At 35.1% G+C, this 21963-nt stretch overlaps 2 protein-coding genes and 1 pseudogene across 3 annotated transcripts in view; 2 read left to right on the top strand and 1 right to left on the bottom strand.

Moving 5' to 3' along the window:
- MIS18BP1 (MIS18 binding protein 1) overlaps positions 1-19469 on the top strand; it is a 41231-nt gene extending 21762 nt beyond the window's left edge. For both annotated transcript variants that reach the window (XM_057306419.1, XM_026513663.4), the window contains exons 10-16: positions 614-1478; positions 8847-9019; positions 9763-9923; positions 12340-12488; positions 16419-16506; positions 18233-18287; positions 18467-19469. In XM_057306419.1, coding sequence (XP_057162402.1) covers positions 614-1478; positions 8847-9019; positions 9763-9923; positions 12340-12488; positions 16419-16506; positions 18233-18287; positions 18467-18570 — 1595 coding nt within the window. In that variant the 3' untranslated portion in view covers positions 18571-19469. The remainder of the gene's footprint in view (positions 1-613; positions 1479-8846; positions 9020-9762; positions 9924-12339; positions 12489-16418; positions 16507-18232; positions 18288-18466) is intronic.
- LOC113266180 (40S ribosomal protein S15-like) lies at positions 3619-6625 on the top strand (annotated as a pseudogene).
- The window catches only part of FANCM (FA complementation group M), a 62622-nt gene continuing 60079 nt past the window's right edge, over positions 19421-21963 (bottom strand). Inside the window, exon 24 of the mRNA XM_026513662.4 lies at positions 19421-20252. The gene's annotated coding sequence lies outside the window, so the exon portion shown is untranslated. The remainder of the gene's footprint in view (positions 20253-21963) is intronic.

Raw genomic sequence — 21963 nt, 5'->3', positions numbered from 1 at the left:
ATGAAGACAAAATTCATACTATTAAGGATTTTTTTTGCAGTCTAGTTCAAAGATAAGACAAGTTTGTATTTATAATGCAAGGCACATTGTCAAACATGGCATTATTTAAAAGTATTCTGGAAATTTGAAGGAGAACTTTCATTCAGTTGATGGAATCAGGACAAAGTTTGTGCATTAGGCAGATTAGAGACTGGAATTAAAACAAGTAGTGATTTGGTTTGTGAGTGAAGAAAACTTTCCAAGTAGAATGCTATTAGTGAAAGTTGAGAATCAAGAAAATTGGGAGAAATAGTGGTCTAGTAGACATAGAATATGGTTCACACTTGAGTACAGTGAGAGATGGGCACTTCACTGAAGGCCAGAAGAGGAGCTTATGTGTACAGTAAGTAGACTAAGAAGTCACGGAGCAGTTGGTATAAAAAATATGTTTACAATGAAGGGGTCCTAACCTGAACAGACTGGTGCATCAGGAAGACTAATAATGAGAGTAGTATGTAGAATGGAGCTTATGGGGAAACAAACAATATACTTTATTTTAGAAAAAAAAAATTCTGAGCTTTGTTTGTAGCTAATTTGATATTTTGATCTTTGGTTTTGTCTTATGAAATTAAAGAGAGAACTGAAGATTCGAATGTATCCGTTGACATTCTAACCTCAAGACAACCGTTTTTCTCAGATGAAGAAAGAAAATGTATGGCTCTTAATCAGAAGGAAGCTTATATTTTAGTGACACCACTTAAGTCTAAAAAAGTGATAGAACAAAAATGCATGAAGTATAATCTGTCCTCTGGCACTGTTAAAGCGGTAACAGATTTTGCAGTGTCAAAGCATCAAAAAGAAAATAAATCAGACTTAAATGGAACTGCACATTTGATCAGTAAGCCCACAAAGACCTTCAAAAATGCATTCGAGTACAGTGTGGATCATAAAAATAAAAACAAGGAAGATCGCAGTGAATGTGATTTACTCATGGTCAACCAGAAAATCAAAATATCTAGTCCTGAAAAGGCACAAACTGTCACCTCTGACTTTAAGAAAAATACAAGGTTGTTACCAAAATTGAAGAAAATAAAAAATGCATCCACGTCATTTTATGAGCATCAGTCCTCATCAGATTTGTCTAGTGAAGAGAGCGAAACAGAAAGGGGAATTAGAAAAAAAGCTGAAATTGCTAAGAAAACCGGAGCAAGGAATACCAAAAAAACAGTGGTTCACCTGAGGAAAAGCACAAGAACCACAAGGAAAATCCCAGCGATTTCTGGATCTGAAACTGAAGAAAGTGAAAGTGAATTTTATATCAAACAAAAGAAAGCTAGATGTTCTGCTAAAGAAAGTTTTCAGAAATCTGGTATTAGGAATAAGTCTCCAGTTGTTGAGGCGACGGGATCTAATAAGACAAATAGGCATTCCTTTGAATGTTTTCCTGGTGTAGTTCAAGATGAAGAATGGAGTGAGAAGGAATTGCAGAAACTTCATTGGTGAGTAGTTAAATTTGACTCTGAAATATCTAGAGTGGCCACAAAACAGTTGAAGACCTAAAAATTCCAATAAGGAGCTAATTTAGTGACCTCTAATCATTAATATGGAAGATATCCAAAAAGACACGGAGAGAAATTTATACAAAGAATAGAGGGAGAGTACAGATAACTTCTAACTAGGTACTTTGTGGCCATCTCTACAGCTTGCATATGAGCAAAAGAAAAGTTAGTCTTCCTTTCTTTCCCATTTAATGTTTCAAGACAGCTACCCTCCCCCTCAGGAAAAGGGTAACTATGTGAGGGGGGTGGATGTATTATTTAACTTGATTGCGGTTATCATTTCACACTGAACATGTGTATCAAGTGATCCCATGTACACTTTATACAATTTTGACAATTATACCTCAACTAAGGTGGGGAAAAATATTGTAAAAGAGAAATGCTGCTGTCTCGGATAATCATATTTTAAGAAATATTTTATAGTAAAATTTACTATTACAAAACCTTAAAGCTGAATTCAGACCTGCAGATTATTTAAATATGGTCTTTTCCCCTGCATTTACAGAGTAGAAATAGCCTTAGAAATTAGGTGATCCATCCAAGGTTTCATGGTTAGTGCTGCTAATTAAGTATAACAAGAATTGTATTTAGCTGCATAGACTTGACAGGCAGTTTGAGTAGTGCAGTAGCATTGGAAGCTAGAGCATAGTTGAGCAGTGGAGAGTGAATGAGAGAGTAAAGTGGATAACACAAGAAATTGGCAGTGACAGGGAACAAAAAAATGAATAGGTAATAGAAGACTGTGAAGATAAGGGAAGATGTATGTTTGGTTGCTTACTTGTTTGTTTGTAAGAGGACTCAAGCCAGAGTATGGTGGTGTGATGGGAATGATCTAGTAGAAAGAAAGGAAGATGTGATTGATAAGAGAGAAGATAGAAACATACCACGATCAGTGATTCATTTGCTTGAGTGCTCCCTAACCTTATAACATTTGGAATTCATTTTCATATCTACCTTCTTGAAACACTCTTGAAATCTCTGTGCCACTGTGTTCCTTCTCTTTCATTTTCCTAAATGTTCCTTCTCTGTCTTATTTTCAGGCAGAGAATTTTCCTCCTTCTCAGAAGTTCTTGGTTTTGGCTGCTTTCTTGCTATGATAATGTAGTCCTCAGTGATCTTTTCCTTCCATAGTTCTAACTTTACTCTTTGAACAGGGATTCCCAAATCTGTATCTCTAGTCTTGAATTCTTGTATTTAGATTTGTATTTCCCATGGGGCACCTGGGTGTCTCAGTCAGTTACACATCTGCTTTTGGCTCAGGTCATGATCCCGGGGTTCTGCTTCTCTGCCTCTCGCCCCACTTGTGTTCTCTCTCTCTCATAAATAAATAAAATCTTAAATAAAAAGATTTGTATTTCCCTTTGCCTGTTGGGCATCTCTCCATAAATCTCACTTACAGAGATTCTAACTTAATATGTCAAAAACTAAACTTATTTTCCTCTGCTGATCTACTTGGCCTGACATTCCTGATTCTGAAAATGTAATTCTTTCAGTCAGCTAGCATTAAACTTTATCATTATTGATTTTTGTTTTTAAATCAAAGTAGTTCTCAAGGAGCTATAGATTTTTCCACAGGATCATTGCATCTGCATCTTTTCTCTTCACACTACTCTTTTTCAGACTTCTAATACCTGCCTGAACTGTGGAAGTAACCTTATATTTTTACTTTGTTATTTGCATCTGTGTAAACTGTTTTATGTCTCTCCAGATTAATTTTAATGTATAGTTGTGCTTCTAACATCAGAAACCTTCCCTGCATTCTTACTAATCTTCAAATTACATACTTTCCTCCAATTACATATAGGTCTCAAAGGGTAGGGCAACTGCGGCGCCTGGGTGTCTCAGTCAGTTAAGTGTCTGCCTTCAGCTCAGGTCATGATCTCAGGGTCCTGGGATCAAGCCCTGTGTCGGGCTCCCTCTCATCGAGGAGTCTGCTTCTCCCTCTCCCTCTGCCCCTTCTCCCCACCCCAGCCCCATGCTCGCTCTGTCTCTTTCAAATAAGTAAAATCTTTAAAAAAAAAAAAAAAAAAAAAGGTAGGGCAACATGTGTTGCATTTTTGTTTTTCTGTCCTTTGTGCTTGGCACTACATAAAGACTTGTATGAAGTGAACCACAGAGCTGGGTAACTAAAGCCCAAAGTTTCTGCCAGAGAACCAAAAACAGGAGCCCTAGGGAACTAAAAATTGCTAAGGAAGGAGCTAGGGAAAGCAACCCTATATAAAGTTGTTTATGAACTTTTGGGCTTACCCCTGAGTTGCACATGTGAGGATCTGATCCTAAACAGCATACCCAAGACTGAACTAAGAGGTAGGCTGCCACCCAGTTTCTAAGCCAGCCAGCCACTCAGTGTCCCCCACACAGGATATTTTAATAGCATTGCAAAGCTTTAAAAATAGAACATACTGAAACTACAACCACAAAAGACTGATTGGAATTTATAGCTCAGGTTATAACCAGATTGACTGCCTGCTAAAACAAAAACATTAGCATTCTCCATAGATAAACACGACCAAGAGTTTTACAGTATTTCAAAATGCCTATGAAATAGTCCAGAATTACTCAGTATATGAAGAAACAGGGAAGTCTTAACTCATGGGGAAAAAAAAAAAGATGCTAATGCTGAGATGACACAGATGTTGTAATTATCTGACAAGATTGTGAAGCAGGTATATTAAAATGCTCCAGGAGCCTTACCAAAGAGCTGACAAGATGGCGGAAGCGCAGCAGAACAACAACACCTTCTGCAAGTTGACCTACAGCGCAGTCCTCGACCAGCTGCTGGACAGTCCTAGGAGGTTGATGCCGCTGTAGAGCGCCCAGCAGCAGCAGAGGCTGTACCTGGATTTGTGGAGGAAGCCATACTCACTGCTTGAGCGCCTGCGGAAGGCCAAGAAGGAAGCTCCTCCCTATCGCATAGCCCAGGGTGGTTAAGGAGCACCTGGAGGACACGATCATCATGCCCAAGATGGTGGGCAGCATGGTGGGTGTCTACAACGGCAAGACCTTCCGCCGGATGGAAATCAAGCCCGAGATGATTGGCCATTACGATTGGCCATTACGTGGGCAAGTTCTTCACCACCTACAAGCTTATAAAGCACTGCAGGCTCGGCATCATTGCCTCCCACTCCTCCCACTTCATCCCTCTCAATCAAGTAGCCTGTTTGGCCAGTAAAGGCACAGACTTCTTTAGTCAAAAATTTTTTAAAAACTCCAGAAACTAAAAGCAAACATTCTTGAAAAGAACAGAAATTTAGAAAATTTCAGACATAGAAGACAAGGATCAAATGAAAATTTTAGAACTGGGAAATAAAATAATCAAAATAAAAAACTTACTAGATAGGCTCGATAACAATGAAATGGCAAAGGAAGGAGGCAGTCAATATCAGAAATGAAGGAATAACAAGAAAAATGGTAACTATCTGGATAAATACAACAGACTATTTTCTTGAGTTCTTTAAAATGTTTAATGGTTGATAGGAAATATTACATTGTATGGTGGAGTTTTCAATATATGTAAATTTAATACATAAAACAACTACAATATAAAGAGGAAGGATGAAGAGACTTATGGTGGTTAATTTTCTATTCTACTTGAAGCAGTAAAATATTGATTCTAAGTAGACTATTAAGTATGTTTGTAATAATCCCTAGAGCAACTACTAAGAAACTATACAGAGGTATTTTCAAATATATAATAGAAAAAATACTAAAAAAATAGTTAACCCAAAAGAAGACAGCAAAGGAGAAATAGAAAACAGAACAAAGCAGAAAGCAAATAAAATGATTGACCTAAATCCAAACATAATTACATTATATTAGTTGTCTGAATGCACCATTTAAGACAGATTGTTAGAATGAATTTTAAAATATCCCCGCTATAGTGCCATGTAAGAAAAATTTCAAATAGGAATAGGTAAGTTACAAGTTGAAGGATAGAAAAACACCATGGAAACTCATAGCTGAAGTGGCTGTACTAAAACCTGTCAAAGATTTCAGTACTAAGAAAATTATCAAGGTTAAAGAACAGTACAAAATGAGAGAAATGTCAGTTCACCAGGAAGACAACCATCTTATGTAAATGCACCTAACAAAAAAACCCTCAAAATACATGACTCAAAATCAGAACTAAAAGGAAATGACTAAACTGAAAAGATAGGTAAGACCACATTTATAGTTGGAATCATCAATGCTTTTCTCTTGTAATTGACTGACTAGTAGAAAATTAGCAAGGCTATAGAAGAACTGAACGACACCATCAACCAACTATCTAATCAACATTTGTAGAACAGTCCACCCAACGATATGGGAAAAAATACATTTTTTTCCAAGAGTAGGTGGATCATTTACCAGATAGAACATTGACAAGGTCATAAAAACATCTTAACAAATTTAAAATAACTGAAGTCATGCATAGGGTGTTTGTTTTCTGACCATAGTTGAATTAAACCACAAATCAATAAAACAGGAACATTTCCAAGCAGTTGAAAGTTAAATAACACACTTGTGAATAATCCATGGGTCAAAGAGGAAGAAGTCTTGGGAGAAAAGATACTGAACTGAACAGAAATGAAAATATATCAAAATTTGTGGTGTGAGCACAGAAGTTCACAAACAACTTTATGGCGTGGTTTTATAGAGTTTATCTCTTTTGATTTCTACGGAACTTTCTACATCAATAAGTCATGGTACATTCTTAGGATGAATGGACTACTGAGAAATAAGAAGTAAGAACTATTGATATATGTAACAACCTAAATGAATTTCAAAGGCATTATGCTGAGTGAAAAAAAAGAAGCCAGCTTAAAAGGTTATATACTGTATAATTCCATTTCCAGAATTCCATTCTGAAAGACAAAACTAAGAAAACAGATCAATGATTGCCAGTGGGTATAGTGGTGGACAACAAAGAGGAAGCACTAGGAATTTTTTCAATGTAATGAAACTGTTACATATCCTATTTTTTGTGATCATGGTTGTACAAATCTTTATATTCGTTAAGATTCATAGAACCATATCCAAACAGACGATTTTACTGTATGTTAACTTATAAAAAAAAAAAAAGGTGCCTAGACTGCATACTATTAAAATATTTAGATATGGCAGGTTTGGGTTTGGGCTCTGCTTTTCTCGTTTTTTTCAAAGCTCTAACCTACAGCCATGCCTTTGAAATTTACCATACTACAAATATGGACTACTCTCTATTCCTTAACCTTATGTCCTGTCTCCTTCTCTTCAGTTTTTTACCAATACTGTTGCCTTATTTTCACCTGTTATATTTTGTCCATCCTTCAGATTTTATCTCACATGTCAGTGAGACAACCTTTCCTTGCCATCACCTATTCCTAACACCCCACTTAACTAGATACACTGTATCTAGTTGTTCCAGTACTAAGAAAGCAGTTCCAATCCTGACTGCGTAGCAAAACAATCACCTGAGGAGCTTTTTATTCAGAGCGATGCCACTGCAAACCTACTAAATTGAAACCTTCAGGGGTAGTCTGTGAATCTGTTTGCTTATTTTAATAACTTATTTGCTTACTTGTACATTTGATGTAAGCTCCTCAAGTGATTCTTAGTTGCAGCCCACTGTTCTGTACTCCTCATCATGCTTATAACCTAGTTAGCAAGTAATCACTCTAAGAGGTTTATGAAAATATATCAGGGAAATCTGACTTACCTTAAGCAGATACTTGAACTAAGATCTGAAGGACAAATAAAAATTATTTAAGCCGTATTTTCATGATAAGTTCATTTTAAATAAAACAACATATATAAAAGTAGAAAGGAAGAAAGCATATTTAGAAATACTGAAAGGAGGCCCAAAAAACCAGTACAGAAAGTGAGGGCAGAAGAGTGCAGGATGAGATTAAAGAGGTAAGAACAGTGTAAAAGTCATATTAAATACTTTGGTTTTATGCTAGTGAGTTTGAAAACAAGTTGTATTTTTCTCCCTCTGTCACCTATAAAAGGAAGTTTCAAGTAGGATTGGAGTGACACTATATTTGCTTTTTAAAATTATCTGGGATAAAGTAGAGATGTGTTAATTACAGATTAATTGCTTATTAAATGCATTAAGTATTTTTATTATGAAAAATAGTCCTGACAGTTGTATACTTGCAAATTAATGTACACAAATAGGGAAGCTTGAGCCTCCAAATCCTTTTAGCGCTCCACTTTAGAACACCTGTGGAATAATTATGCAAAAAAGTAGAGCATTCATTAGTTTTTAATGCCTGTAAGTACTTGTCTTCTTTTATGCATTGAGTACTATAATCAACTTGTACCTGTTCACAAGAGCTGATTCATACAGATTTACAATTAGATAAATTTATTAAGTAATACCCTAAACTCATCATTTCCTAATTATTTTACTACATTTTATTATCTCTGCCTTAAGGTTCTTTACATCAATTATATCTGCATGGTGGAAGTTCTATATAATTGTGTCCTATCACACATTTCGTACTCCACGTTCAGGGACATCATGTTGGTAGCTTGAAATCAGCCACGATAGAGGTATTTACAATATGAAAATTGGCAAACGCTACAAATAAGGACTTTTTAACCCAGAGAGCTGGTTTTTAAAACTTACCAGCATAATGCTGCATAGGTTAATTGGTGAGTTAAGTAGATCTTTTCTGGCTAAACTGTCAACCACAATATGTAAGAAACTGTTTGGGGAGGGAGGGGAGCAGAAATATGTGTACTAGTTTCTAAATACTTACAAATAAAACTTTCAGAATATAACTCATTTATTAAATTGGGTGACTACCTCATATTGGCTAACAGTTTTTTTTCTCTTTCAATTTTCATTTCCCTCAATTATTATATATAAAATACTGCGTTCTGAAATTATGATAGAATGAGAGCAAGAATAACACTTTTTAATAAGAATTTATAACTAAGAGTATATAGCAACTAAGAGTTCATTTTCCAGTATACTTAGCACCAGTAAGATTTGAGCAAGTGTTGAAAAGTTAGTCATGCTAGAGTACCCCAGAAGATCAGGTCACTAATGGCTGAACTTAGGAAAAATATGTTGAAAGAAAGACCTGAGATGAATTTCAGGTTTCATAGAGTACAACAAAATAGAAGATACCTACCAGATATGTCAAGTATACATCTTCATATTTTAAGCACTCAAGTAAGTTACTGAGTGGAAGGAATAGTATCTTCTTCCCAGTTATCTAGAATGATTTTGGTTAAAATTCCTTTAGCTCAATAAATCTCATTGACTTAGTGGTATGTATTCAGGAGATTGTTTTTATTTGAATTTCTTGTTCTTTAACTGGTTTTGGTCTTCCATAGTGCTTTTGCATCTCTTCCAAAGCACAAACCTGGCTTCTGGTCAGATGTAGCTATGGCTGTAGGCTCTCGATCTGCTGAAGAATGCCAGAGGAAATACATGGAGGATCCCAGAGAAAAAGGATCCCAGAAACCTGTCACTAAGAAAAAAACAGTCAATCCCAAAGGTCAAAATGGTAACCTTTGTAAATTGTTTTTGCCTAGTTCTCAGTATTGATTTCTAATCATTCACTAGATTTATTTACCCGTGTATTGTCATCTTATAGGTATTTTCTCCACATTTTAAAGCTAGAAAGATTTCTAAATATCATGTTTTAAGTCTTATCTAGATAGTTAATTCCATCAATAGTAGCCTTAGCAGCCTTGTGCTTTGAATTTTTTCTAGGAAATCTGCAGTTAGATCCAAAGATTTCAGTATCTGGATTATTGTTCTAAGAGTCTAATTTAATTTGAGGCCACTTGGGTAGGGCTCCCTAGAAATTCATAATAAAATTCAAAGTAAATTTAGTTTTCATATTCCCCAGGAGTACACATTCATGCTCAGAGTTTATGACAGAGCGTATACTAACCTTTCAGAGTATCCTATCCCTGTTTTAATTCAATAAGGTTTATATTTTTTAAAATCAATTAATAGGCGTTCAGCAAGGGGAATGTAGGAGGTAACCTTTCCTTCCCACTGGGTAGAGACATTTTCCACCTCACCCAGGCTAATCTTATGTAGTTTCTTCATGAGTATCTTGTGGACTAATTATATTGCATAGATCCCAGTACAGAAAGAATCTTTTGTTATATAAGAGACTTATTAATAGAGGATGAGTTTACTTAATATAAACAATTTAGATTTTACAAAGTCTGTTAACGTTAGAGCAGTTACTATAAATGACCAAGTCCTTATCAAAATATTTTGCTGACTCCTAAGGCAAGATAGGTGATGCTGATAAGAAGCAAATTATTAAGATAACTGCCAAAGTGGGAACTCTTAAGAGGAAACAGCAAATGAGGGATTTTCTGGAACAGTTGCCAAAAGATGATCATGATGATTTTTTCAGTACAACACCTTCGCAGAATCAGAGAGTTCTGGTAAGAGTCTTAAGTGCATGAAATTATTGCTTTCTTTATATTCACTTTTACATCTTTCATTTTTATGTATGGTTAGTGTTCATCCCTAATAATTTAGGCCAAGGATTGATAGTTCCACAGACATGACCCAAAGTATACAGTATAGGAAGCAGTCCGCCAGCACATGCTCTTCTCATCAGTCCAGAGTCCGTCTTTCAGTGAGTTTCAAAGGTAATGGGTGTAGAGCCAAATTGAAAACCCAGAAATGTTTAAATAGCTACATGTATATATTTAAAATTTCATATGCAATGAGGCAAACTTATAAAATTATTACCTACTGTATAGTAAATTCAGTGGAGGGATTTAGTGGCAGCACAAAGTTGACATTAAAATGTATAAAAGAATTTTTATAGTATAAAAAATCGTATAACTAAAAACCTCAGCAATTGGGAAAAAATATTTACAACAAATAAAGCCAGTGTTTATAATATGAAGAACTAATTCAGATGTTACTAGAAATAGGGGCGCCTGGGTGGCTCAGATGGTTTAAGCGTCTGCCTTTGGCTCAGGTCATGATCTCAGGGTCCTGGGATCAAGTCCCACATCTGGCTCCCTCCTCAGTGGGGAGTCTGCTTCTCCCTCTCCCCTCCACTTATGCTCTCTCTGTGTCTCTCAAATGAATAAATAAAATGTTTTTTTAAAAAGTTACTAGTATTAATAAAATTTGTCTGACTTTGGCTCAGGTCATGATCTCAGGGTCCTGGGATCCAGCCCCACGTCAGGCTCCCTGCTTAGTGGAGCGTCTGCTTCTCCCTCTCCCTGTGCCCCTCCCCCCACTCATGCTCACTCTCTCTCTCAAATAAAATCTTTAAAAAAATTGTCAAGATGGCAAGGAAAAGGTGGGCAAGAAAAAATTCAAAAGGCTGAATGAATACTTGGGGAGGTGGTTGTATTAGCTGACAAAGGAAAAATAAGTAAACCATACGTATATATTCTAAGTTATGGAATCTTTTGTAAAACTAAGTTAAAATATCCACTAACAAAAGCAGTGGAGATACTGATGTAGCCATACATTAGTGGATGTAAAATGAATCCTACCTTTGGAAAGCATCATGGCCATGTTCAAGAACCATTAGATTAATTGTATTCATTAGAATTTATCCTACGAAATTGAAAAGAAGTCAAAAATCTTCTTTTTTTAAGATTTTATTTTTTGAGAGAGAGAGAAAACACAGAGGGAGAGTGAAAGGGAGAGCCAGACTCCCCACTGAGCAGAGAGGCTGATGCGGGGCTCAATTCAGGACCCTGAGATCATGACCCAAGCTGAAGGCAGACGCTCAACCAACTGAGCTACCCAGGCGCCCCGAAGCCAAAAATCTTGACAAAGATAATCATTGCAGGTTTATCTTTACTGGAAGCAATGTATATATACAATAAGGATGTTCTTCATGAACAGTCAAGTACAATATAAATATTAATTGCAAATTTGAGACTATTTCTAGAATTTAAATGTAAATGTTAAGAATATTAAGATCAACGCAAAAATGGATAGATATAGACAACTGATAGAAGTGTAAAAATTCAAAGGGTTGTTTTCGTGAGCTAAACTTCAGGGGTAATTTTTTTATTTACTCATTTCTTAGTATTGTTACATCATCTCCAATATTAAAAGGCTACACAATGCTTTAAGAATTTAGTAACATCATTATCTGGGGTTTTTAGCCTACAGAGATAATAAAGGGAGGTATTTTAAGGGAGCCATCTGAGGCTCTTACTATGTTCCCTGCATAACAACCATGGTCCTTTAGGGGTTATATCCTTTATATAATTCTACCATCATTTCAGGTTTCTCTAAGGTTTTAATGCAAAGGAAGGTAACATCTTAATGAAGGACTGAATTGTTTATTGGAAAGGTATATACACAAAAGTTTAATGTTGCTTGAGTTCCTATTAAGTGCCAAGCATAATAATCAATTAATTAGTTCTGTTTTGTTATATTTACACAGAGATAAGCAAACCATGACCCACGGATCAAATCTGGCAGGCCACAGTTTTTAGAAACAAAATTTTATTGGAACACACATCTTCATTGTTTACTTAGTATTTCTGCTTTCATGCTACAACAACAGAGTTGGATATTTGGGACAAAGACTATGTGGACCACTAAGCCTAAAATATATACTATCTGACCCTTTACAGAAAACATCTGCTGACCCCTGGTCTTTTCACAACTTTTAGAAATAGGCGTCATTGTCTCTGATTAACACAGTAGAACTGAAATTTTTTAAAGGCCAAGGCTCTGTTCTGTAACCACTAATATGTTTAGTTATCTCAGTGGAAAAGACAACTTATTAGGCCACCCAAAAACATTTAGTAATAATAAGAAATTCCATTTTTATGGTTGTCTCCTGGCTCATAATAAATATTTGTTTTCTAGTTGCCAAGTCTCCAGGACAGTGCAGAGGAGGATGATACTCTGCCAAGTATGGACAGAAATCCAACAACTCCATCATCAGTTGTCTTTCCACTGGCCAAAACTCCTCAGTGTCAGCACGTCAGTCCTGGCATGCTAGCCTCTATAAATAGGTAAATATGCATATGATACTGTAGTTCCTGCATCAGCATTTAACATTTCAGGAGTTGAATAGTAGATGTCAATAATGAGAAGAGTTATTATTTTAAAAAAAAAGAAAGAAAGAATAGTTCCTAGAAGTCAAGGATGAACCAGTAGGGGTACTGTTCAGTAGTGTAGGGACACAGCTCACGCTTTACATCAGGATAATTCTAAATGTATCAAAGTTTTACATAACAAGTTATACTATAAAATATACCTAAAGAAACCTTGGAGGATTATTGGTAATCATTGATTAGCAAAAGTCTTTTCAGAAGACAGTAACAAAAAGAATCGTAAAGTCAACCAGGTGAAGTTTTACCCCATATCAACCACCATAAGCAATCAAAAGATAAATAGTGATCTGACAAAAGAATCATGGAACTCATCAAAGAAAAAGGCTAATTTTCCTGATGCAGCACTCCTACAAATTAAGTGGAAAGGAAAGCCATTCTCATGCATTACTAGTGAGAGGATAAATACAGTCTCTGCAAGCAGCAATTTTTCAATATCAAAATTGTAAATACACATGCTCTTTGACTTATCAGTCCTGCTTCTCAAACAGTGAATGCACAGCTTATTAGAGTATTGCTCATAATAGCAAAAGACTGGAAGCAACTCAGATGCTAATCAAATAAATTCTGGTATATTATGTAGCCATAGAAATTAATGAAGAAATTCTTGATATACTATTATGGCAAAATGTTCAAGATATATTAAGTGGAAAAAATTAGCTGCAGTGAATTATTTGTGTAAATAGGGGCTGTGTGTGTACTTGTATATGTTATACATGCATATATATGTGCATATATATATAATTGCTTTCCTTTAATTAAATATATCTGAAAGAATATATAAACTGAAAACATCAGTGATCCGTACCAGGAAGAACTAAGATCACTTAGAGATGAGAATAACAGGGAAACGTTTTGAATTTTGAACTATGTGAACATAGGGACTACTTGAAATATAAATAAAATTAAGAAAAATCAGGGGTTACCAGCAATTGAATAACAGAAAAGATGGAAAATAATGTGAGGCCTGAAAATAAGCCATTCCATTTGGCAATCAAGCAGGACAACGCTCATTTTATGAATAGTAATTTCCACGGGTGTGAGGTAGAAGCCAGGTAATAACGACTGAGAAAAAAGTATTCAGTCTTCTGAAGCTTAGTAAAATTTTAATTTGCATTTATTTGGTAAAAAGATAATTTTTCCCCAGCAATCCACAAATTATTTTTATTTTTTATTTAGTATTCATTGCAGGTGAAAGTATATTGAGAGTATAGTTTTAGACAAAATTTTTGGTAAGCACTTTGGCCAGATCATCAAAAGCTTTAAAATATTCATCTCTTTGGCCCTTGAATTATAAGGAAATATATTTGGGCAAGTATGTATGTACAGTTGTATGGACAAAGATGTTCATTATGAAACATAACAATGAAAATATGGAAATGACCTAAATGTCCAATAAAGTTAAGAAATTAGGATTTGTCCATATAATAATATGTAACAATTGAAAATCATGCCTTCAAGAATTTTTAACAAAGAATAATGTTCAGTTGACAGTAGATTTTGAAAGCTAAGAAGTTAAATTATAAACAGTATCCCAATTTGCATAACATGTATTCAGAAAGGAAATTTCTTGACTAAAAACATCACCAGCCATTATACCCCTAGGTTGTAGAATTAAACTGAAGAGAGTTTCGGTGTTCTGTTTTGTTTTTGTATCACTTTTACAATGATGGAAAGACATCTTTTTCCCCCCTAATAGAACACATGGTAGACTCATCTATATCATGAATATATTTCCTAAAATTTAAAAAAAATGAGTTTCCTAGGCCTCTACACTATCCCTTGACTCACCAGCTCTAATAGTTGGCTTCCTTTTATTTAAAATAATGAAACAATTTTTATCACTTCAGAAGTGATTTTTTCATACAGGACAACAGACTCATGAGGTGCTGATCCTGCAGCTGGCTAGGTTATTCACTAGCTGTGCAGCAGTGTTTGTGGTTCACATTAATATCTTAATACAGTCACACGTTTAGAAATATCTACATGTCATAGCTTTAAGGTTGCTTCCAAATTATCATAAAGGAAAGGATAATTGATCATAAAGGATCTTGAAACCAAGAGAGAGAATTAGAATTGGTGTTCAGCTGATATTTACTATCATAAGCAGGACTAGGAACTGTAGAGGGAAATGGGAACAGCCGTTCTGGTTAGCTTCAATTTGTGTCGGTAAATTGACCCAAGCCTATTTGCTAAGAATGGGTGGGAGGGGACAAGCTAAAAAGAAACGACTCAACAGTTAGCTGGAACCTATAAATTAATTGAAGGTTTTCATCACCAGATATATCCTTAAAGTGGTTAACTGTGAGACTGAATCTGGAAAGGGAAGGAAGTGAACAGTAGAAAGGGGTGAGAGGTCCAATAAAAGGGAGTCCAGGGACAAGAAGTCTCAGTGAATTTTGGAAAAGAGAGGCAGCAAGACAGTGATTGGGAAAGAGCACAAATGGGACAATGAACAATAAGCAAAACCATCATTTCCTAGAATATTCTTATTCAGTGTTAACTTTAAAATATTAGGTTGAAGAATTTTGTCCATCAGTACACCACTGTCTTTGTAAAAATGGAAAAGACAAATATATTTTTTTGTTCGTTAAGTTTTTATTTAAATTCTAGTTAACATAGAGATTAATATTAGTTTCAGTGTACAATATAGTGATTCAACACTTCCTTCCACACAACACTCAGTGCTTATTACTAGTGCACTCCTTAATCCCCATCACCCATTTAGCCCATCCCATCTACCGCCCTTCTGGTAACCATCAGTTCTCTATAGTTAAGAGTCTGTTTCCTGGTTTGTCTCTTTTTTTTTCCTTATTTCATCTGTTTTGTCTCCTAAATTCCAGATATGAGTAAAACCATGTGGTATTTGTTTTCTCTTATTTTGCTCAACATACTTTGTTTCTAGCTCCATCCATGTTGTTGCAAATGGAGAGCTTTCAGTCTTTTTTATGGCTGAGTAATATTCGTGTGTGTGTGTGTGTGTGTGTGTGTGTGTGTGTACACCACACCTTCTTTATTCATCAGTTGATGGATACTTGGGCTGTTTCCATAATTTGGCTATTGTACATAATATTGCTCTAAACATTGGGATGCAGTATCCCTTTGAATTAATATTTTTGTATTCTTTGGGTAAATAGCCAGTAGTGCCATTGCTGGATCAGTAGCTCTATTTTTAACTTTTTGTGGAAACTCTATACTGTTTTCCACAGTAGCTACACCAATTTACATTCCTACCAACAATACACAAGGGTTCCCTTCTCTCCACATCCCCACCAACACCTATTGTTTGTGTTGATTTTAGCCATTCTGACGGGTGAGAGGTGATATAGCTCATTGTACTTTTGATTTGTATTTCCCTGACAGTCATGCTGAGCTTCTTTTCATGTGTCTGTCGGGCATGTGAATGTCTTTGGGGAACTATCTACTCATATCTTCTGTCCATTTTTAAATTGGATTATTTATTTTTGGGGTGTTGTGTTGAGTTGTGTAAGTTCTTTATGTATTTTGGATACTATGTAATTTGTAAATATCTTTATCAGCTTTATCAGCTATGTCATTTGTAAATATCTTCTCCCATTCCATAGGTTGCCTTTTAATTTTGTTGTTTCCTTCCCTGTGCAGAGCTGTTTATTTTGCTGTAGTCCTACTAGTTCATTTTTGCTTTTGTTTCCCAGAAAAATATATATATATTTGCCAGAAAATACAGTTTTCCCCAGAAAATACACTTTTTAAAGATGAAAACACATTTTAAATTAATTTTGTCAATTGGTATTCAAGCAGTGGATAGAAGTATGGTAGTTAATGTTGACTTAAAATTTTGTATTCAAACAGGAATGATTGTGATAAATATGTTTTTCGTATGCAAAAAACCCATAAAAGTAAAGGTGGCATTGTCTGGGGCAATATCAAGAAAAAAAAAGTAAGTTTATTTATTCTTCATTTATTCATTACATCTATTGAACAGCTATCATATATGGCAAATTGTGGGAGTTATAAGTTACGTAAAAGTTCTTGCCCTCAAAGTAAATAGTTAATCTTAGAGAATAATAATTTATGGAGGTACAGTGAAGGACCACCTTATGTCCTGATTGCATATTCCTTCTGACCAGATTATGGCAATCTCTTCCTCCCTCATATTTATATTGCACACTTGCTAGAGTATAATTCTTCTCAGAGTTTCTAAACTAAACATTGGGATTACATAATCACATCCAATTTCTGTGGGTTTCACTTGTTCACAGGAAATGGTAGAAACTTAAAATCAACCTGGAGACTAAATTCTTTAAAAGAAATCTCCAAAATTGAGCGTGTAGACAGACTCAGTGATTCTTAGATTCCCTTTTTCCAGTCCCACATTCCTGGGACTGGAGAATGAAATTTTGGTTTGTTGCAAAGGACCTGGAATCAACATAGTGAGAAAGACTTGTTGGGCTTCTAGTCTCTATTTTGCCAGTGAAAAGTTGGATGGTTTTGATAATTCTTTCACAAACTTGAATGTGCATAGGAGTCACCTAGGGATCTTGTTAAACAGATTTTGGTCCAGTAGATTTGAGATTTCTGCATTTCTAATAGGCTTCAGGTGATAATGCCTGTGTTGCTGTCCATGGACCACACTGAGTAGTAGCAAGATCCTAATCCACTCAGTCTGTTCTCTGCACAATGATGAAAAATTCAAGTGGATAGATCTAGAAGGACCCTTCCTATTAAGAATTTTTATTTCTCTGTATTTCTGACATCATCCTAACCACTACTGGACTTCTGTTTTCTTAATGGGTCATAATGTGAGCAGTCTACCAAACTATAATATCCTTGTGATTTAGTCCTATTTTTTCATAGACTAATATTTTGTAGCTAATGTGTGAGCACAGAAAGAGCAAAGGATTTAGTGTTAGAAATTCTGATTTCAAGACCTGACTCCCCATACCAGCTTTATAATAAGGCAGGCTATTTAGGCTTTCTAATCTCATTTTACTCATGTGTGGTTATCGTTGACATGGGAATCATGATACTGGTTTAATGTTGCTGAATGATTTTGAGAGATAAATGATAGAATAGTGTTTTTGACTCATTTCACAAGAAAAAGTACATTTATATCACAATCTGAACATAAATTTGTATCTCAAAAGTTTGAACTATATTTACCCCTAGTACAATGGGTATACCTTGTCATATTTTCTATTCTATTCCTTTTCATTTTTTAAAGATAGCCAGCCATGGCCAAAAGTTAAAAAATCACTGATGTAATAAGTATGTATTATACACTTGAAATTTGTCATATAAATTACCATTTTTAGACAAGAATTTAAATTTTGCTAGTGGAATGGAATGGAATGACTACTTAGATTTTGGCAACTGTCAGAGGCCCATAGACTATCCTTTCATCTCTGTAGCATTATTTTGTAATATTTTCTTATAGTCATGTTTGCCATGTTTGTGGGAAACAACACTGAATAAGTGTTCTTGCCCTAGATAAATTCAACTCTTTTAAAAGAGAAGTAGACATTTCAGAGATAATTATAATGTGATTAGGTATCATTATAGGCATGAGTTCAAGGTACTTGGGATGAAGAATGCTTCTTTTGTCTATGTTTGAGGCAGAATTCACAGGAGGTACTATTTAGCTATTAACATGAACTCTGTTGCAGGTTGAAACTGATTTTTCAACTCCAGCATCAAGAAAAAAAACCCTGTTTTACAAAGGTAATTTATTTTTCTTTTGGAGCTTAGTCTATTAGAAGATAGTCTCTTTATTACCATAGTACTAAAATTAACTGCTCTCAAATGGGCAGACCTACTATTCAGTTTCTCAGTTCTTTTCAATTTCACTGAAATTACTTTTAGAAGTATATTAATCTTTTTTATTAAACTTCTCTCTACAGAATTAGGAGAAAACTCTGATATTGGAAAACTTTTCACTAATGCTATGGAGTCTTTGGATGAAGAAGAGAAAGATTATTATTTTTCAAACTCTGATTCTACATAGTAAATATGAGAAAATACTTCCAGGATTTTTATCAAGAAGCAGATATTTATATATTCTTTTGGAATATATGTATTTTCCTTATAATGTACCTTCATATGAAATTGTGGATTCCTTCTCAAAGGTTTTAGGAGTTTGTATTCAGAGTAAAACATCCTTCTATAAATATTCCTCATTGCTGCAGGTTACTAAAATATAAGGAAAATTGTTTTGATTGTATATAGATATTTGTCAATTTTTGAGTTTTACAATATTAAAATATCCTAGATAAGTCTTCTTAAGCATCCAAGTCTGTTTACTTTAAGAAAATCATGTTCCAAACAGATTTTTTAGAAGCTTCCAAGGAAATGTTGCTACTGTTAAGGGACAGGGGAGGGAGAATGAAAAGTAGATTGTACTGCTGGCTACTGAATTCATGAAAACGTTACATTAGCATTTGTTACCACTTGGTATACAAGCCAGAATTGATCTAATGTTTAAATTACATGTTGTTCAAACTATCTGACACTCTTTCTCCTGATTTTTTTCTTAAAACTTGTGATTGGCATATCTATGAAACCTATATAAATTTATTGCCTTTTCAGTATTTTATTAGGTAGAATCAGAGAACAAATTTTGTTGCATTACACCTTATTTACATATGAAGACAGTTTACAAGACTGGATTAAACAAACATTCAAGTAGTTGGTCTACCATTGTAAGGAGTCAAGTTAATATGCCATGTCATAGTAAACATTATTTTTCTTTCAGATAGTTCCTTTAGAAATAAACCTTTTTTTAGCTTATTCTGCCACTCTGTTTTGAAATCTGACATAGACTATTTTTCCTGTGGTTATAGTATATGTTCACTTACCCTTTCTCTCCAGTTAGATTGTTCAAATAAACTTGGTTTGCTTTTATAACATTTGTATTTTGGTGGTTGTTGTTTGATTACTGGATCATAGAAAGTAAACAAATATACACTTCGTTACTGGTTCAGCTTGTTGCCTCAAAAAATATCAGAACTTTTAGTAAAAAATACATTTTCTTGTTTCTTAAGAATTTAGTAATAATCAGCAGTTATATAACTATAGAATTTATGGAAACACAAGATTTAAAAAGAATATTGCAGAGATATTAGGCTGAGTTCATAACTGTTTCTGCCACAAAGACTTTTAGATGTAGGATGGAACAAATGAAGGGATTATTTTAGAGTGAAAATACTGTTTTATAACTTAAGTTGCCGATATTTGGTATAATACCATGCTGCTTACTGTTAATGGATAGTATTTTTAAGGAGTTAGAAGGTACTTAAATTCCATAATGGGAAATAAAAAGATAATTTTGATATAGCACAGACTTAACACCAAAAAGTGCGGCCTCCCCCCCACCCCTAGCCCCTATATTCCCTGTGTCCTATTGGAACTCCTTCAGTGTCCTTCCTAGTTTACTTAATTGTATCCCACCTGCCAGGTACCTGGTTAGTCCCGTTTCTTTCCATCAGGTCATAAGATAAGCTAGTTAAGGCTTAAAAGTAACATCCAGGGGCGCCTGGGTGGCACAGCGGTTAAGCATCTGCCTTCGGCTCAGGGCGTGATCCCGGCGTTGTGGGATTGAGCCCCACATCAGGCTCCTCCGCTACGAGCCTGCTTCTTCCTCTCCCACTCCCCTGCTTGTGTTCCCTCTCTCGCTGGCTGTCTCGATCTCTGTCGAATAAATAAATAAAATCTTTAAAAAAAAAAAAAAAGTAACATCCAAAGGAGACTTAAAAGTAGGCTCAAACATGGATTAATAATCAACAGGGCTGATAGTTAAGTGCTACCAATGAGACTATAAAGAAGGCTACTGCAGCTTAAATATGGGTAGAGCTCCACACAGCAAGCATAAATAAATGAAATCTTCTAGGTTATGTCCCTCACACCATGTTAATTTATAAAATATTTTGTCTGGTGGTTGGACACAAAGAATTTGAGCACACTGGTGTCTGCATGGGAGAGTCATCAAAGTGGTCATCAGCCCAGGTCAGTGTGAAGTTGTTGAGGAATTGCATACTTCTGGCACGCAGCTAGGGCAGAGTACCACCAAATGTCCCCACCCACACGCACCACTGATACCATGTAGCAGAAGCCAAAAGTAGCAAAACAGCCAGAAGTAGCAAAACAGCACACTGGAACCAGAAAGAAGCCCCTTTCTTCCTTCTAATGACAAAGCTTAAATCATGCATACTTTAGTGAGAAATGTTCAAAAAGTCCAGTCCATTATAGCAAAGCAAGATACTAAAAGGTAAATTTGAGGCTGAGAGATAAATAAATCAATAACTGCACATGACCCAATAACTTCTAGAACTTCTCTGACAGAATTACTGAACAGCAGAACTATGAAATCCACTGCTTTCAGAAGAATTAAGAATTTATACTACCCCAAAGAAGCTAAGTTCACGATTAAGAGTAACTTTTTAGTGAAAAAAAGAACCATCTAGTTCCTGGGTTCTGGTTCTAGATTTCCCAGTAAACTTGAATAAGTCACTTGTTTGTAGGCCCCACTTCCATCTGATAAGAAAAGAGAAAAGCAATTTGAATTAGATGAACTCTTGAAGCCCCTGCCTGGTGTAAGGCAAGGAGAACTCTACTGTGATACTGGTTCAACTACCCTGCAATGTAACAAGAAAACAAGGCAACCAGAGAATAAAGGACTCTAAATGGGGGATGAGGGGAAATCCATAGTTAAAGGCTGCATTAGCACGAGACTGACTAGAAGGGCCTCAGATGTTGCAGATAAAAACATGGAGACATCTTAAAATATTAATAGTATCACAGACGCACTGTTATGGGCACAATGAAGTCCACATTCAGCAGCTCATCTATACTAACCAATTCTCCAAGTCTCAGCCAATATTCCACTTCTTTGAATGTAATATTTCAACAATAAAAAAGCAGTGTATGTTGGAATTCATAAAGCAGGATTTGACTATACTTGATTGGGACACTTTTGGTAAGATGATCATATTCAATTAAATTTCATCTCTCCTAGTAACTGGAAAATTTATCTCATGATATACCTACCATTCACATCTTATCCAATATGTATGTAGACTCAGGACATTTAAAATATTCTAGATGATATTATCATTTATATATAGGAAAATTATTTATGACCATTAAGTTGGCAGCAGACACCTCAACCTATTATGCTAACAAATGGCAAGTTCAGTACTATAAACTCTGGAAAATTCCTAACCTACAGCCCTAACTCGAGCTTTTACTTTCTAGTAGCACCTTCAGTAAACCTTTTTTTATTCAATAAAAAATAAGTTTCATAATCTAGTTAATCAAAATGATTACTGAACATCAGGTTTTCTTTTAAAATAATTTATAATCTATATAAATAAAAATGTACACAATATAAAATAGATATGGA

Source organism: Ursus arctos, unplaced genomic scaffold (genome assembly GCF_023065955.2).
Source record: "Ursus arctos isolate Adak ecotype North America unplaced genomic scaffold, UrsArc2.0 scaffold_37, whole genome shotgun sequence".
Taxonomy (NCBI): domain Eukaryota; kingdom Metazoa; phylum Chordata; class Mammalia; order Carnivora; family Ursidae; genus Ursus; species Ursus arctos.
The sequence above is the reverse complement of the archived record's forward strand: the minus strand, read 5'-3'. Positions and strand labels throughout refer to the sequence as shown.